At 41.3% G+C, this 19,641-nt stretch overlaps 1 protein-coding gene across 1 annotated transcript in view; it reads left to right on the forward strand.

Moving 5' to 3' along the window:
- The first annotated feature begins 9,464 nt into the window (after window positions 1-9,464).
- dph6 (diphthamine biosynthesis 6) overlaps window positions 9,465-19,641 on the forward strand; it is a 51,587-nt gene continuing 41,410 nt past the window's right edge. The window contains exons 1-3 of the mRNA XM_044047988.1: window positions 9,465-9,593; window positions 9,885-9,976; window positions 11,166-11,350. Coding sequence (XP_043903923.1) covers window positions 9,571-9,593; window positions 9,885-9,976; window positions 11,166-11,350 — 300 coding nt within the window. The 5' untranslated portion in view covers window positions 9,465-9,570. The remainder of the gene's footprint in view (window positions 9,594-9,884; window positions 9,977-11,165; window positions 11,351-19,641) is intronic.

Here is a 19,641-nt window from a genome sequence, read left to right on the forward strand (position 1 = left end):
TTTCATTAAATCTAATTAAATTGAATTTACTTCACAACCCCATAATTTCTGACTCCTTTTTTTTTATTATTTTTTTTTTATTATTCATCAGTGCAGATAGATATGAGCCATGCTGGAGCTCCTCTGTGTTAAATACATACTGAGTACAGTATTACAAAGTTAATGGAACAGATAATTGACAGTGAACCATAGGAGGTTAATAATAGATGCTTAATTGACTCCTATCAATTTGTTCCACTGAACATCATTGTCAAAGATCCCATTCATCAGCAGAGCAGAGATATTCCCAGCAATGACCATATTTCCTCTTTTATGATCGACACACGTGGGATACACAAAGACAATGAAGTGCTGTAAGAACTAGAAAAGACAAGACTGATACAATGGTATGGCATATATATATATATATATATATATGTATACTTTATATGTATTTTTTGGCTTTAAAGTTTTACTTTTATTTTGCTCTGACTTGGACCGGCTATTATCTGTTCTGTTACTTCAAAGACATACTTAGGACAGTCTGACACGTTCAAAGCTTCCCACCGGAGCCTGAATTTGTCCGTCAACACTGAGGAAGCGAGAGTTTATTTTTTCTGACGCCACTGGGCAGATTATGACGGACCTGACTCGTCAGTGTGAATGGTGAAAGTGTCAGGTCAGCTACTGTCCCAGGCCCTCTGTGTCTCTCCTGACTCCATGGAAGACCTCCGCTGTTTACGTGTATCTGTTTCTCCTTCTTCCTCCTAAACAATCAGTGCGTAAGAAGAGAGGAAACCCGTCCTATGAGAGTTCAACATTCCAGCCGGTGTTGCCAGCTGGTCGGACAATACCATTTTCATGTATTCACTTATAATCTGACCAAAACATCAATTGTTCAAATTCAACAGAATAGCAGGGAGGACTCTTCCTTTTTTGAAATCCTCCATTAAATGAAGTTGGAACAATTAAACAGTAAATAATCTGTTCTCCCTCCGTCCTGTTAACTCTCAACGCTAATTTTATCCACTCATAATCTGAATGCATGTAAATAGTGTGCATCGGAACGCGGGGTTGGCCGTGCGCCATGCATCACTCAGAGGACTTAAACAGTTTGAGAGCAGACTGATAGATGAACCTTGCTGGAGATATGTGGCTGGATGGAAAAGGGAAGGTTGAGAATATTAATCATAGCAATTATTGAAAGTGTTTTTCGCTGACATCATCTTGCGGAGCCATATATCAGCCAGGAGCAGCGTACTTATGACTTAGTGATACAGGCTGAGTGGAGGACATTGAGCTGTAAAAATTAGCAAGTTACACCGAGTGAAAAATGAAGCCATCAGAGAGCCACGAGCAGCCGGCATTTGTTATTCCAGAGGAATTAATTTCAGGAAGTACACTTTGTGGATGTTATCGCGCGTGATGTCATTGTCTTGACTGTGTGAAATGCATTCTGAAAAACAGATTTACATCCATTGTGTTGGTCCACTTGGTCATAGTCGCTGAGGTAAACAGAGGTCTGCATAGATATACAAACAACAACTGAATATTTCACATCCACAGGAAACAAAAGACGCACAGACTCAAATTGTAATCTAAAATTGTTAGGTACGTGCCTGTGTGTGTGTGTGTGTGTGTGGAGACATTGGTGTCCTCTTTGTTCTACAGCAGGAAGAAGCAGACACTTGAATCTGTGCTAAGAGACTTCCTTAAGTGGAATTGAGAAGTATTTCACGGAATTAACACTCAAATGCATGTGTTCATCACCACGTGTATAGAAGAACTTTTGTAACTGAAAACTTAAATTGTTATTCCTATGTTTTTTGAATAATTATGTTGTAACTTTGTTGTGATAAGCTAAAACGCAATGGACTCAACTCAAAGACAGACATCAGAATAAATGCACATCACGTCTTTGTTCAGCTGCTTGACTGCAGTGAAAGAATCCCATACTTCTTTTATGTGACACTTATTTATACACTGTACCGCTCTTTGGTCATGCTCTGTGTAAGCCTGCGCAGCGCTCCTTCCCTCCCTAAATTTAAGATGTTGTAAACACGCCGTAGCCTCTCTCCTCTTTTGGGTCCCTTGTGTCTCTCCTGCTCCTCACAGCTGCATCAACTCCTCGTGGGCAGCCTCCCAATTGGCTGGGAGTCTGCTGCCCTGACCCTGAACCCTGAATATAAGGGGTTAGCCAAGGGCCAGGACAGAGGCTGAGGGTGGGTGTGGTGGCGGAGGTCAGGATAGGGAAGGCGAGCGGGCGGGTTGGGGGGGTTACAGACAGCTATTAAACACAACAGAGGAAGGCCTATCAGGATGTGTCTTTTACAGCTGGCTGGTACTTGAAGGTATCAAACCCTACTCCCACAGATGAGAGGCACGCTAGCAGATGAAACCTGTAAGGCTGGAAAGGATGCGGTCAAGGCTTTTTATTAGGGCAGTACAAGGTTAGTGGAAGGTCAGGGACACAATAATCCCTCCTGTTCAGCCTAAGATGTTGATATAAGTGTGTTAACTCTGTCACACAATACTCACTCTGTAGATACCACCATGCGCTACGTGCATGGCTATGTAATAAATATGATGCCACAACCAGATGCCAGTCTAGTAAACAAATGAGATGAAGCTCAGTGCTTCTGTTTGAAGGCCCGGGGATACCAGAAGTTTTAATGAGCAAATCAGACCTGAAATTCAAACCACAAACAAACAAACATGGGAGTTGGGAAAAGAGAGACGCACTTCCCGTCTTGACCCGTTCGCAAAAGAGTTTGCTCTTTGGCAGCTGACTTTAAAAGCTACAGCTGTCACTCAGCGCACCATCTGGGAAAGTCATCAGCACAGTGCTCACAGTTGCACTCATCATATAATGATCTGTCGACTGAGATGGTTGATTTTCATGCCACAATGCAACTGGAGCTCAAGTGTGCATTCAAAAATGTTTAGTTCGAAAGTCGACTTTTCAGTGGACTAAAAGTTTTGTCCACAAACATGCATTCTACCGCTGACAATCCATGTATCGCCATCATCGCCATCATCATCATCACCTCCAAATGACCCTGTCCCACCAACATCTCCCCTTTCTTAACCCTTCAACCCTTCTAACGCCGTCTCGTTCCTTGTCTCATTTTCATTACAGCCCTCCTGCGGGGACTTGAACTTGTCGCCCCTCCCGGACTGAGGTGACAGCTCACTAAATCACTGCCTTTTAGTGGCGCTGCCCCCTTTTTTTTATACACTTTAATCACCAGACTCCAGTAACCAGGAATATTGGGCCCAGTGTATGGAATTCTCCCCATAAAAGAAAAGGCAGAGGCCACTGATGTGCTTCTCATGGCAGAATCGCTGTGAGAATTCATCTTGTTCTTGCTGAGACAGTGGTGGTGGTGGTGGTGGTGGGGGGATTGATGGAGGCGGGCGCTCTTTCTTACGGGTGACAATCAATCGCTCAGGATCAACAGGTTTGAGGCCGTAAACCTGAGGTCATCTCCTATCTAGCTGACAGTTTCTCATCTGGTGATGCCGGTGTTAATGCTGGTGGGAGGCCTTGGATTTTGTTTGTTATTTATGGTTAGTCACAGGTTTAGAAATCGTTCTGAATGATCGGAGGCTATTTTTCACACCGGGTCTGTCACCGCTTTAAAATGGTTAACCCCCTGTGTTCACACTGGGGCTGTGAGGAATGGAAAGCCCATGGTTATAGAGGCTGTTGTGTGGACAGACACCAGTTTTGATTCGACGAACCTTTATTTTGAGAAAACATGTACAAATGACCAGTCTTGCTTGTCATATATCAGCCCAATCATTTTTCTCAACGCTCATCCCTCCTGCCTCTCTCCCTCTATTTCATCTCCAACCAGAACCAATCTTCATCCTCCCTGAGGAAACCCACTCTGTGCAACAGCAAGGGTATTTAGAGCTGGTGTTGACATTGGACAAGCCCATTAGACAAATATCCCCGACTCAAAACCGCGAGACAAATGACAGACCTGAACCTCGCTGTGTTCTGGCAGCAAGTTTGCCGGTCTGGCTTAGCTGCGGCCAGCTATTCAGCACAGGTGACGTCTTATGGCAAGAAAAAAAAACTGACCACTGAGGAGGGTCGGTGGACTGATGAAAGGAGACGTAAAGCAAAAGATGGATAGAAAATGGAAGGAAAGGAAGAAATAAATGTGATTAATGTTGAAAAGGAAGAACCAGAAGCACTGCAATTAGCTTTTAGAATGGTATTATCACATAACTGTAAAAACGTACAAATTAAATGATTAGATTTCAGCTTCAAATGTTCGGAGGGGGGAGGAAACCAGTAACTCCCACAGACAACCAGGTGGTGGCGTTGATTATGGGTGGACATTACATCACTTCAAGGTGGAAACAAACACACATACCCACACACAGACATCACTCAGCCCGCAGACAGGGCCCTGTGACAAGCAATCCACACACACTCAGCACATAACCACACACATACAGGCGGACAGCGAAGCGCACCACACACACACAAACACTCTTCAGAGATATGGGGCCCGGTTTTTGACAACCGCCAAGTTGACTTGGCATTGGTCGGGATTGGACTGATCCAAGAAAAGCAAAGCAGACCCACGAGAGAGCTGGGGCTTTTGTGTTTGTGGAGTGTCACACTTCATCACGAGGGAAACCCATAACAGGCCCAGGAAGACCTTTGAAGCTTTGGGAGGGGTGTGTGGGAATCGCCTCTGTGGCTACCTCTGATGTCAACTCCAATATTCTGATTGCAGGCTATTTCCTGGATTAGGATTGTGTTTGTCGGCTGAGAGGGAAACTGTCTACGGATTGTATATCAGAAAGCAGATGAGCTGGGTTCAACATCCCACCAGACAATTTATAGATTAGAAACATTGGCCGTGGTGGTACATAATCAGCTAAGTTACTGTATTCATGTACTAGTCATCGAGGCAAGGATTTATCCTAATCTGCAGTCCATTGATAATTCAGATATGAAAGAATGAAGATGTCCATCTGAGCATTTCATTTACAAAATGTATGCTTTTTTATGATATTGGATTTGTGTTGCATAGCAACGACAGGCTAAATGTCCAGTGGTTTGGATTACTAAGAGCTACATGTCTCTGTAAACCATTAGACTACAGATCCTGTATGTGGAACAATGTTTGGCAGCTGCGTCAGGTGATAGCGTTGCGTGCAGTTTGCTTTGGCTACTTCAAAATGAGTGGAATGGTGGTGCACTTTAATCGGCCACATCCTTTTGGCCGCAGCTTCACAAGCTCCTCCACCACCAAAGCCATAATTTGATTCTACGGACGCTAGAAACGGGGCAAAACAATTTCAAATCAAGGAGAAATATTCAGGAAATTACATTTGTACTTAGGGATGATACGTTGGTTTGAATGTTGGAACGCTCTTTTCCTGTAGTGCTGGAAAGGTCACAGAGTGATTTCTTAATACATATATTCATCCCGAAACCCGTATTCCTGCAGAAATCGTATTTTAGACGAATGAACAATGATTAAATGTAGAGGATCCAGTTACAATTAACTTTTTTAATATAAGCAAACTGTTGCTGGAGCAATGATTCATACCTAAGTGCACTTGAGCCATGCAGTTTTCAACATTCATCATTTCTGAGCTTTGGCAATATGAATGGCACACTATCTGTCTGGTGGTGGGTTTGTCAGCGTGGTGATCACCACTCCGGTCCAGTAATATCTCAGCGAATGCGGGCATTGCCACGAAACTTTGTGCAGACATTCACAGCCTCCAGAGATTGAATCTTATTGACGTTGGCAAACCCCGTGACTTTTCCTCCCGAGTCCACCGGCAGGATGACATTTTAGCTTTTTTTAAGGGAAATGTCTTGACATCTATTGGAGGGATTGCCTCTCAGGATGAATTATATAACTTTCCTCTGACTTTTACATCTCAAAAAGAATTTGTCCAATACTACAGTACAATGCAGGCCATTCAGGTGTATGATTTATTGGTTTGGTTTAGTTCATGTTGTGATAAAAATGTTTTCTTTTCTACATTTAACATTATACATGTCATCATACATTGGAGATTTCACAAAATATTGTAGTGCTTGATGAAATGGATGTCAAAACAGGTTGCACCGAATGCGCCACACTCTAACATGAATTTACAAAAAGGCACATTTTTTCATTTATCATTGTAAAGACTACATAATAGGTATCAGCGGCGTAAATTGTGTACTGGGGGGGTTTAGAGAAAAAAAAAAACTAAATTACTGCTTGCAGACTGGGACTGTTGTTAAGGACGGTGCCATGCTCAAACACAATTTGGATCAAACCATGACTTTATTTCACATTCTCTCACATTTCCAATCAAGGACCGATTAGCCTCAGACATTAATGAGCCTACTAATCCATTTGGGCCCCTCATGATAACAGTTAATTGTCTGTAAAAATGTGTACAGATCCCCGTTTGGGTTGTTTACTAACTGATTTGGATGTGGTTAGACCCTAAAGAGGCATCATTACGCTGATAGTTCTTTGGAAAATGAGCTCCTGATGGAGGCAACACCAGAGGAGTAGAGTTAAGAATGCACAAGGCTGCTGTAAGCCCCTGCTCACTTGAGTGCAAATTTATCACTATCTTAAGATAACATTTGGCTGTCATTTGCCCTCATTACACTTCATCTATAATTAGAGTTTTCTGTTTTGCTTACTGCACTATGGTGAAAAAAGTAATTTATTTATTTTTTTCAACATAACCTATAACTTTAGCCCTTTGAATAGACTTTGATTCCCACCCTTAAGTTCCAGAGGAAAAGCAGGATCAGAACTACACCATGTTAAAAGAAAATTGTTTAATTTGGCACTATTTCCTCTGTTTTATGTTTGTGGTTTGGTTGAAACCTAAATCGAAATTACAGTCAAATTCAAATTCAATTTGTGTTTTGCATGAAGTTGGAAAAATAATTTATTCTGGCTTTCGTTGCAGCACAAGGTTCCCTTTAACATCACTTGAAATGTTTAGTGAAATAGGAATTTGAGGTTACTGTGACAAGGTTCGCTGCCCACAGTCCTCTGGCTTTCATTTCATCAAAGGTTTGTCACAGTCACAGAATTCAATCTTATGAGTGTGCCAGTGTTTATGATTGCATGGATAGCACTTTAAATTCAACAATTTTGGATTGAAAACTGAGAAAGAAACACAACAAAACAACTATTACGACAGTAGTAAGATTCATTTACACTTCAAATGCATTACATAAATTGTGCCTGCCTTGTGCCTTGTGCATGCAACTACAGAAGTGAAGTTTTCTTATGGTTTTAGAAAGATGTAAATGTACCACACTGTGTTGTAGTGCAGCATACTGTATGTACTTGCTTTGTCGTGTTGCAGAAGGAGCCAGCAGTGTGTGTGTGTATGTATATGTGTGTGCGTCTGTGTATGTACTGTATTCTGGCCACTCAGTGTGCAACCTTGGCTGGCCTGTTCTGACACTCAATTTATTGTCTTGTGATTTGAGGCCTTAGTTTCTCATTACAGCCAAACTTTTTGTGTCCTTGTGTGACAAAAATTAGTTTGTGTGTGTGCGTGTAAATCACCTGTCATATGCACATGCTCCTTTAAGAAAAGGCCAAGGGTGTCATTTGATTCCTGCTTCCTTGCTTTCATATTTATGCGTCTCATATTCATGTCCATTGGCTGTGTCTCCGTTGGGCTATCCATCAACACTTTTTATTCCCACCGCACCAACAATATGGACATAAAATGCTTTTCTTTTTTACGTCAGCAAAATGCTGCCACAAATAAAACCAGAACAACACACTTCTTTATTTGTCAGGGTAATAAACTACATAAATTAAAACTGATAAGTGACTAAAATTGGCGTTAGTCATTTCCTGTGGGCTGGGGTTTTATGGAAATTACCAGAGGCAGTGAAGCTGTATTGTAAAGTATTACCAACAAATTGGAAAACATAGGTGATATATAAATGAGTTTAAAAACTGAAGGACAACCAGACCCAGGAGTGTGTGCCCTGCTCTCTCCTCCAAGGCAAGGCCATTTCTCAAACCAACATGTCAAAGAAAGAGTTTGGAAAACAACTCATCCTGCCAAATTAAATGTCCAGCAAACATATTAATTAAACATACTAATTAATTTGTAGACTTTGTTGCACTGATACTTTTATTGTATTTTGTTACATCTGCAGAGAAAGTCAGTGTAAATATGAATTGTGGAGTTATATCTCAATGAAATGCGTTTGACTATACACTCCGATTTAAGACCCAGTAAATAATAACACAATAATTGCCCGTGCTAAATATAACACAGTAAATAAATATTGTAAATGAAGAAACAAGGAATCACTCAAAGAAACAAGGGAAGAAAGTACACGTCCTTAATTATAAACATTACATCTTTTATTTCCTCTGCTTTATAGGAATCAATAAAATAAATCATATCTAATTACCCACGCGCACTAAATCAAAACATTATTCTCACTTTAGAAAGTAATCTATGTTCTTGGCACTGTCTGTACCACAAATGATGCTCATCTGCAGGCTGCATATTTTGTCATACATTTGGGAAAAATATGACAAAACAAAAACAAAAGGCAGCCTAGTTGAAAGCATTGGGATGAAGAGACGTCTGTCTCAATTTTGTACACTCAAACAAAATCAGTTGCCTTTGGCCTGCTTAGGGGTAGAGGGTGAGTGAAGCACACGAAAGCAGTGCAATTATTCTGCTCTGGCACAACAACAGAGAGCAAAAAGTGCATCAAAGGCTTTCCTTTGAGCAAAACAGAGAAGCGCAACCTATGTGTGCATGGACTTTTGGTACTCTCTGGAGACACATGAGGCAAAGGATGCGTGTCACTGTCAATATTAGAAAGTGTAAAGCACTTTGATTATGTTACACAAAACTATGTAAATGAAACATTTTCTAAAGTTTATTTCCTCACCATGTGCGTAGTGTATGAAATCACTTTATTGGCACACATGCAGAAAATATGGGGCATTTGTATGCAATTTTAAAATAACAAAGATTTCAGGCAAAAAAAAGAGAAGCTTCTACAGGTTAAAGTGTGTGTGACCCTGTTAAAACTCTGTTAAAACTGGAGTGGAATTATTGGTAACATATGTGTTTGTCCTGCTAATTCAGATCAAAAAATATCCTCTGTGAAAAGGGTCTATTATTCCAGGTTTATACATATATATATATACACACACAGTATATATATATATGTATATACACAGTATATTCATATACATATATACATGACAGTCATAAGAACAACAAAGAGTTTATCACAGTACTATGCATATGCACCGTTGAGTCTAAATATGTCGTTCATGTTATTACATTTTTTTGGAAATAACGTCTTAACGTTTTTTAACCACTTTGTCAACACTCTACTCAAACATTGTCACATTTTAAACTGAACTTGTTAGATTTTCCATCAGGCATTGTGAAGGGCATCTTAGTGGAGAGAAAGGGTCCTACCAACCCGGAAGTGTAGCTCTCACATGTTTTTGTGTACATGTACCGGCTCCTGAAGTCTGTTGCCACATTTCTCTGTGTTTTTGGAAATACTAGATTATTACACCGAAAAATAATAACATGAAAGTGGTCGCTTTGATAAGGTAGACGAGCTCCTTTGCTTTTACTGTCTCAGAGATCTGTCACTGGTGTTTATTAGCGTGTATTAGCTGTGCTTGAATCCCAGATGTGTTGCTGAAAACTAAATACTAGATAAATTTCCCTTTATTTTCTTATCTCTAGTCGCTGATACAGCGACAAATAGATCGTTCCGTGGCTGAATATTAATGCTGCCACAACACAATTCTATATCGCTAACTGCACACGTAGCTCTGCATCCTAATTTTTCTAAACACAGCCTCACCTCTGTGCCTATTTCTCACGCTGTGTTCCAGTGGGGGCAAAGACAGCTGCTACAACATGATGCAGTGTGTTGCTGCTGGGCACCGGATCGTAGCTTTGGCTAACCTGCGTCCTGCTCGCTCAGGTGAGGAAGATGGGACACTGGGGTTTAGAAGTGATCTACAGGGGCCGTATGGGCTATTTGGGCCAGCCAGCTGCACTTCTGCAGACCAAGAAACTCAGAGCTGTGCATCATCAAAACACTGTAGTGATGTATGAGCTGTAAGTTGCATGATAGATATGCAAGGATACAAGGCTTCAGCTGGGCTGGAACTTATAATATTGTTTTATTTATTTAACCAGGAAAAAACACATTGAGATTAAAAAAGTATTTTTTAAGTGTGTGCTGGGCAATACACAGTTACTGACGAAGTAGAACAAGGTCACAGACTGTCAGCTGTCCTATAAAAGCCTATGATAATCAAATAAGCAATTTTCAGGATCAGAATTTAAAAAAAACATAAACCACACACAATTATAAATCAGAGAGAACATCTACAGACATATGTGTGTGCCTCCAACCCGTTTAACATTCTCCTAAAAACATCCACTGAGACCAAGCCTATTAAAATAATATAATTATAAGAAATATTATTCTGTAATATTTATTAACACTGTGTTCAGTATTCACATGTAAAAATATATTGGCATTTCTGGGACCTTTTGCAGGAACACCCTGCTCTCACTCACACCTTTAAATAAAGTCACACCCAGAAGCTGCCCTTTACAGCCCCAGTGCGTTCTGTTCTCCACTGAGCACCTCCACTAAAGCAATTAGGGTTTTAAGGTCTTGTTCAAGGCTTTCACAGTGGTGATAATGAGGAAGGGGCAAGTGGTGCACTTTCATTTTTCAACCACCCAGATTTATTCTGCAGGTCTGGAGGACAGCGCCAGTGGACTTTGAGTCACAAGCCACCACTGCTTATCTTTTCATTTTAAGCTATTATTGTTTAGATGTATAAAATTCATAGAAATAGTCTAGTTGTCACAGTGGCAGAAGTTCATTTTCATCTTATTTGACCAATATTTATGAAACAAAGTTTTATTTTTGACTACTCTATTCAGTGCTTACTTTTACAAAAATGGATTTTCAGCTTTTTCTGTGTTTTATTTTTTGCATATTTTTTGTTAATATCTGTATATTATATAGTATTTAATGTTGTATCGATTAATTGTTTTACTGCCTGGCAGAGAGTGAATCTGCAACTGCTTTCATATTAAAAATATAAATTCCTTGCCATGAAACATTTAACCGTCTTTTATCAATACTGCAGATGAACTGGACAGTTACATGTACCAGACCGTGGGCCACCAGGCTGTAGAGCTGTATGCTGAAGCCATGGATCTGCCTTTATACAGACGGACCATCCAAGGCTCCAGTCTAGACACCAGCAAAAACTATAGTGAGACAAAAGGGGATGAAGTGGAAGACCTGTATGAGCTGCTGCAGCTTGTCAAGGTAAGTCTCTCTCACTATTAGTGAGAGATACATAAAGGGATGTTCTTATCTTGGTTAGGGGTGTGTCTCTCAGCGGAGATGCTGTCTCACTTTGGGTTTTTTAGAAAGTGTTTATATAGTATGTGTAGCTCATATTCTTGAAAGTGCTATTGTTTCTCACACACAAAAAACAAAGCAGCATGCACTCCACTGTTATCCTCATTATTTCTAACCTGCCTAGTATTTCATTTTGCTTAAGCCTTACTTTCCTGTAATAGCTCATGAGAAGAATATGTGTTGGGTTCTCATATGGTGACAGAAATGTATATCTTATGTAAAAGCAACCCTACAATAATAGAATACTCAAAATCAAATCAAAATAAACATTTTTTAAAGCCCTCAAGTTTTACACATGGTGTTAGACACATAAAGAGGCTGTGTTTGTTTGTCTGATTTTGAGCATCTTAATTAGAAATGTAATTGATGATATTTTCTATATAAGTAGGTCATGGCCCAATGAAGAAAGGTTGGTGATCCGATTTAAAAAGTTAACCTTTGCAAGAGAGATGCGTGTATTGACACTGTGGGAAACCGAGCAGCCTTGGCTGAGGTTTGCATTAGTATTATGGTACACAGTTGTTATGCAGCCTCACTTTTGCCATGCTTTGTTAAACATACACCCAAGCGTCTATCCTTTTTTTTGACTGGCCACATACACACGCTTGACTGCTCTCTAGTGAAGAAGCTCTCAGAGCGCTATTAAACATCTCGTCTTGGCTAAGGTTCATGACATATGTCACACTGTTGAGATGTTTAACAAGTCACTCTGTGTGAATTCAGATTCACTTAGTGGCCCATCAGCACCGTCTCAAAGAGGCTGTGCTTGTCTAGCTTCATCTGGCCTGCTGTACACTAACAGTCCTTAGCACCTATGTAATGTTGCCGTGGAGATTAAAAAGCCATGTCACTGCTTTTATTCTGTCTTATTTACTATGTCTTGATTCCAATTTCAAAGTGTTTCAAAGTTTTCTTTTGTCGTACTCCCGGGAAAATAGTGTGCCTGTTTTTTGAGTGTGTGTGTGTGTGTGTGTGCAACGAGGTGTCCTTCAGCACCTGACTTCACAGGAAACATTTGATTTTTTTTTTAATCTCACTTGACAGAAGATCAGATGCAAAAAATGTATGACCAAATGAATAATTCATCAGATACCACTTTTGCCACGACACTGAAAAAATATTAATTTGATGCCAAATTATGTATGAGACCTCGGTAGTCCAGTGTGGTGCAGGGTGGCTGACTGACAGGTATGAGACAACTGCATGTGTGTTTAACACACTGCTGGCATTCCCTACCTGGCTGCCTGCAGCCACCTGGACGCACACTTTTACAGCAGCTCTTCCTGCTGTCAGCGCATACTAGGTGTAATACATTTTCCCTTCTGCACTCCCTTCCCACGTAATCTCCCAGTTTAGCTCCAAATTGAAGTGCTTCTTATGGAATGGTGGATGAGAGTTTGTTGTTGAGCTGGGAGTCGCTTGATGTGGTTTAAATATGAAGTGGTGGGGTGTGTGGTTTTTCTTGTCGGTCTGTGTGAAGACATGTTCATCTGCAGCGGGGCTGCTCCAGGGTCCCTGCATGTCGGCACACCTCCTCAGTGGCAAGGGCCAGTCAGCCTGCCTCAGGGCATTTTGTGCCCTCTGCATGACTTTCTTTGTTGCCTTCTTTACAAATCGCCAGTTTTACACATGCAGCTACACGAGACGGATCGTGTTTGTGTTTTCTTGTTAGTTCCTCATTCACACAGTCCAAATTCTAGTATTGGCGGGGATCTCACAAGTATGTGTAGTCTAATAGTCCCTGCTTTGTGACGCAATATGCCATTCCTGCTTGGGGTAAGGACTCTAATTGCAAAGGGCTGCTAATTTCCCATTTCCAGGGCTACACTGGTCTGACCTCACCAGTCAGACGGGCCATAGATCATGGCAGTTGGACTCCCATGGGGCCCTCACAGGCAGGCAGACCTCCAGTCATATCTCCGTTTACCCCTCTCACCGTCATCAACAGACCTGCACCGTAAACAACAGGCTTCCTCTCATACTCGCTGAGTGATGTCAACCATAAGAATACAACTTTATCTCAGATTTCAGGTTACTGCTCTCTGTAGTTGCTTGTTTTCCCCCCCTCACCGTACTGACTATTCAGTAGATTTACCAACTTGTACAAGTTGTTTTGCATGGTAAAGGGTAACAAACTTAAATAGAGGAAATCCTGATACTTAGAAACACACACACTTCTGTCACAGCATCTGAAATCTTATCTACTAGTTGTGGTCACGTTCTGTTTTAGTTCATCAGATATGCTTAGTTTACGATTACATATTTATAAATACATGTTTTTCTCACCGTAAAGTTTGTGGTGTTGTTGATTAGTGAAGAAAATGATAGAGGGGAAGAAAAAAAAAAAAACCATGATAATGAGCTGTTAAGTCACCCTTACTGAAAAAGAACAGTTTCAGCTTGAAAAAAAGTGTTCTGTTTGAAAAGTGTGATATTTTGAAAGATTCTTTCTCGCAGTTTGAATTAATTACAACTTACAAGATTATATTTGGCAAATGACACTTGAGCATAGATGAAAGTTGTTTTTTTTTTCTTCTCATATCCGGAGTTGATGAGTTTTAAGTGGATATTCTTCCCTTTTCCCCCTCCTCATTTGAAGGGCTCGTAATAGAGTCGTAGCATGAGCCAACAGTGCCATCTACAGACCATTATCAGAGCTGACAAACTGAAGAAACCCTAGGATGATGTTTGGAGCCATTCACAGGATTCAAAGGAGGAGATCATATTCTTCAGACCCATTGTTGATAAAAGGGAAAAAAAAACAATTATAATAGGAGAAAAAATGAGCCGTCCATCCTCTGGTAGTAATGATAATGGCAGAATGACAATGCAGCCCTATCCTTGGCCCCTTTGCTCTCATCGCTGCTTGTGTATGGTGCCATGTCTTTGAAGTGTGTAACCTGATAGACATTCAAGCCACAGCATCTCATCCTGCTTCAGTGCTGATCTTTGAACCTGTTCTTTGAGCGGGAGAAACAACAGTTTTTTGTTGTTTTTTTCAGCAGTGGGTGGAATCTTCAAATTGTTTTCACATCTATGGTCTGTAAAAAGGGTATATTTTCATAGAAGTGATTATGTCCTTGTATTTCCACAAGCCTCTCACTGGACGCCAGAAAAATAATTTAAATACAAAATCTGTCCAATTATAAAATGTTGATTTGCTCTGTGTCAGAGATCTAAGCTCGCAAACCTATTTCCAGACATTTTCCCGATTTTTATTTTTATTTTTTTTGCCCATACTGTAGGTTTTGTGTCCATACTTGATGTGTGCGGCTGGTCTGGTGGCCTCTGCTGTGATCTGCTCTGATGTGTGATACAGATCAGCAGTGTCAGTCACCGCTGGCTGAAACGCCAGTCCCCCCGAAGGCCCGCAGAACTCCTCATATTAGTCATATCACATCCCTCAAGTCCTTTATGCTTCCCTCTGTGCTCTGTGACCTGACACAGTGGCTCATTATGCCCCGTGACCCTGCTTGTGTGTGTATGCGGGCGCGTGCATGCTCGTGTTTTCAAGGTCAGGTCAAATAGGACCTCTGTTACAGGACAGCAGGTCTATTCTCCTCTGTTCTCCTTACACACCTCTGCCTACTCTTTTTGCTCCAGTTTCAGCACTCATGCTCATATCTATAGAGAAACTCACTCAACGATAGTTTTCAGCACGTCAAACGTTTTACTCTACAAAGATGCAGTACCTTGAATACAGCATGTCCATTACTAAACAAATATTGGTGAGTTTTAGAAGGCAGCAACCGGAGGATTGGTCACTTGTGGTCCTCGACAGTATTTAAAAACATAGTAATTATCTTGCAGCGTCTCTGTAACCTTTTTAGCTGATGAAAAAAGACAGACATTCATACTCATTAGAGTGATGAAGAATAATAGATGATATCTATGCATATGCTCCTTTCTGCCAGCTCTAATTAGCAGCACTGCGACATCTCTGTTGTCCTTTGAGGACGCTGGAAATGTTACTTTCAAATCAAATTTCATATCTTGTAATGCATCTGACATTTTAGGAACACTGATTTTTTTTTGTTGTTGTGAGAGCTGATACTCTGGGTCACTTAACACTCAAATTAATCACTTCATGTAATAAGATGATAATATTTTTTTTATTTTTTCTGCAGGAGTTGTATTAAAAATGTCTTTAAGGAGGGCACTGAACCCTCTGGCCTTTTTGAAGATGAAACAGTCCCTTCTTTTGGCATGTCTTCAAATGTCTTTTAGTGAGACAATACCTCTCAAACATTACCTCTCCATTATCGACATCAGCAGACAAGAGCGAGGCCCTGTGAGATCACAGGGGCAGTCTGTCCACAGGTCCAAACATTCTTTTTCATTCTCCCGTTGGCCTGGCATCTTTGCCTCCATTGTATTGTCGTCACACTTTTCATCTGGACCCATCAGATGCCCGGCACTGCGCTGTTGCTAGTGCCATGATGGAGGTGCATCCTGCTGCGATGGGGAAGAGGGAGAGGAGAAAGAGAGGGAGAGGAGGAGGAGGAGGAGGAGGAGGACGGCAGTCTGGCTGGCAGGCAGAGGAATCTCCAGTTGAACAAGGAGCTCTGTGTTATTGATTAGGGAGCTGAGGTGTTGGGAGACAAGTCGTTGAAGAATAGTGTGAACTGTAAAAGGCATGTTTCTTTTTTGGGGGTCAAAATCAAACACACAACCCTTCTCTGATTACCGGCATGGTGCTGCATTAGGCTTACATTGGGGGCTCAACAGGAAAATGGATTTCTTTAAAAAGCTCCTTAATACATAAATCATGACCTCTGGGTTCACAGCGAGGGTTTAGGAGGTCCGATCAATAACAAAGCTAATGCAAGCTTGTTCTAGCTGGTTTGTGGTGCAGAGAGACCTCTAAATGTTGTTCTTCGAAGTACCTTACAAGTCGCCTAAGACGGATGGATAATCACTTTGTAGAAAGTTTGTTTTATGACATTTTGAGCTCCCGTTAAGAACGCCTTACTTTAGTGTGTTTTTCAGCGAGCTGCAACAGATTCCTTTGAACAGCTGTCCGTCTGTGCTATGCCTATGTGATAGCAATTGTTATCTTTTCCCTTGCTCTGAGACTGCTTGTATTTATGCCGGTTGACACAGTGGCAGTGGGGTTGAGATTGCAGGCTTGTTTTGCACATGAGGAAGGATAGCATTAGCGCTGAGATAATGGCGCTGTGTATTGTTCGCCGGCCGTGTGGAAGTGGTGGGACAGGATCTATTAGATGCAGGCCCATTTCCCTCCAACTGACTCTTAACAGTCCCCACAAACATTAGATAAAGAGCCTAGCCTCAAGCCTTTGTAATTTGTTTGTATTTTTCTGCTTAATGTACTTTGCTCAATCTTGTTTAGTGATGATGGAAGCTGATAGCCTTATCTTGCCTTGCCAAGGGCATGAGCCACTACCACTGCTTGGTTGAACATTGTTCCATTGAAGAACGTCTAGGTGTTTTTCTGATTTTATTTTGATGGTTGCTGTACTGAGGGTGTAAATAGAGGTTATTTGCATTTGAACTATTGGTTAATATGTTTTTTTTTTTTTATGGATTGATGTAAATAGACCATCTTAAAAAAATTGTACTGTTGGAATTTCTCTATTGTTTGTGTGTAAATTGTGATTTTCTTCCTTGCGTGTTTTGTCCGTTTGTCTTAAACGCGGATTTCCATTTTTGAAACAGCTGCTACTTTTAATCAGAAGGCGTCAATTTGAACATGTCCGCACTGTGACAATTTCAAGTTAATCTGAAAATGTGACGTTATAGTTCTCCACTTGAGTTCTGGAAGGTTATTTTTACTCTACAGTCGCTTAGGAGTGTAAAGGATGATGCAACTGTTAAAGAAAACAGAAGTGAAAGATGAGGGTTGACTTGCAGTAAATAATACCTTTTAAACTCACCAGTATCAACAGCTAAATCAGACTCAATACTGTCTGTCTTAGAACAGACGACTGAGGAATGGTGCTAAGTCTTTCAACTCCCTGCCATTCATCTACTCCAAAATTAAGAGGGGTTTGGTGTTTTTTTTTTTTTTTTTTACCATTCCCCACAAGAAATACAGTATTCGGGGCAGGCCCCCTAACCTCCCGCAGCTTAAGTCATAACTAGCCGTAGAAAAACACTGTCTGGAGTCTGGAGAGTGGGTTAAACCAGCATCACTGCTATATTTTCTTCTCGTCTCTCTCAGGGGAAGGAATGGGGTAGGAGTTGGTGGGGGATGTCATGATGTCTGTAGAAGCTTTGGAGCATAGAGGACACGATAGCCAAGAGCCTGGAACCTGACCTCACCAGAAAAACATTTACATTTTGTACTGTCTGTGTGTGTGTGTGTGTGTGTATGTTTGTGCATTGCTGTGTGTATATACATGGACATTAGTACATGTGCGCACATACTCCCCATGTGGACTAGGTGGTTGTTATGGACTATGAAAAGCAACTGACATAGTTTACGTCTCTGCGGCATGAGACTCCGTCTTTGATTCTGTCCTCTCCACTTTTTGGAAGCAGATTCCTGTCTAAGACACTCAAAGGCTCTTACCTCAGCCTCGTGGGAATGTTGTTGTTGTTGTGACACAGCTGGCACTGTGACTTTGTCTCATGCCCGGCGGAGAGTGATGTTTATTGGAACACCTTATCCTTTGAATGGTGAGAAGCAAGACCCTAAATGCTTAGAGGAAGTTTCATGATTTTCTGTTCTCCAAAAATAAAAAAAAAAAAGGAATCCCAGATGACTTGACTGTCTGAGAGTAGAGGCAGAGACTGACAATTTGAAAGCCAGTAATAACTAAACTTGCATGCCTGAATCGCAAGTATTCATGGACATACATCGATAAATGACCTTATGTCTCCCTGCTGCTTCCCAACATTTAGTTTTCCACGCGAGCTGATATGGAAAGCCTCCTTGTCCTTGGACTGCTGAAACTAGGGCTTTGTGCTTGCTTTGGCCAAGGCCCTCTCCCTGCCTGCCCGACGACTGGCTGGGTCTGTGTTTACGTAACCATATATATCGGAGAGGAAACTCGTGAAACGTTAATCTCTCTACTTTTTAACCCTGATGAATTTCTACATTTTCCAGCTGTGCAGCATGGCATATTTATGCTCAGGCTGTATCGCTGAAAACAGCTCTGTCATTGTGAATGAATCACTGTCCAAGACTAAAGAGGGAGAGAGAGGGAGAGGAAGGGAGGGAGAAACAGAGAGACTATATTTGTATGTGTGTGTAAACTTCAAGAATCTGTATAAATTCAAGTGCAGCCATGAAAATCTGTGGATAAAATCTACTGCTTCTTTGTCATTCGTCTGTGGACACTCACCAGTGCACATAAGCCTGTCTATTGTCACGTTTCTCTTGGTTGATGAGCGTCATTCACTCATCACGTTGATGACACAATGTTCCTGATGTCATGTCCTCTGTTGGCTGGTCACATCTGCCCCGTTGGAGGACAGTACTTTCCCCCTTTTCGGCTTCCTCTCAGGCCTTCTTGTTACTGTGACCTGCATCGTCTTTGGAACCCGTCGGGGCTATATGGGTTCATGAGCAGCTGGCTTTGTGAGTCCTTTTTGTTTTTCTTATTCCACCACTCTCTGTGGCTGAAGAATGACACGTGGTGAGTCATCTTGCCTGCCCATCCACAAGCACAAAGGAAGAGCCCGTCTTTCAGCAGCTGCTTCAAACAGACAGCCCCACCAATTTACCAAGGGGAATGTCTCTGAAAGCCTTTCTGAACAAAGTTTCAGCTGATGTTTGTTTTACAAAGATGTTCTTTAAGCCTGCCTGTCCAACTGTTGCTTTATTTTGATGGATCAGACATTGTACACACTGTTTGAGCCTCAGCGTAATAGGTTAGTGGTATATTATATTTTGAGCATTGGGTGTAACTTAAAATATTGGAATTGGTTTGTTTCCACGTTCATCCAGCCCTTTTCACATGCTATCACTCCTTTACTAACTCTTGGTGTCACCTTGGAGTGTAACCGTCTTTACAGAATAATAATGAGAATGCTCATTTAAAACAAATAAGCAGGGTCTCCTCCTGCAAGGCGCACACTAAGCTTCCTGTCTGTTTGGCACGTCTGAGTTGTCAAAACAGCCTCACACGCCCCAGGACTATGTCCGCATCACATTAAACACAATCACTTGACCCTGGCTGGCATAACATAAGGCTGCGTGATGTCATGTAATGGCTAAATATAGTATA

This window comes from Solea senegalensis, linkage group LG16, assembly GCF_019176455.1.
Source record: "Solea senegalensis isolate Sse05_10M linkage group LG16, IFAPA_SoseM_1, whole genome shotgun sequence".
In the NCBI taxonomy this organism is placed as follows: domain Eukaryota; kingdom Metazoa; phylum Chordata; class Actinopteri; order Pleuronectiformes; family Soleidae; genus Solea; species Solea senegalensis.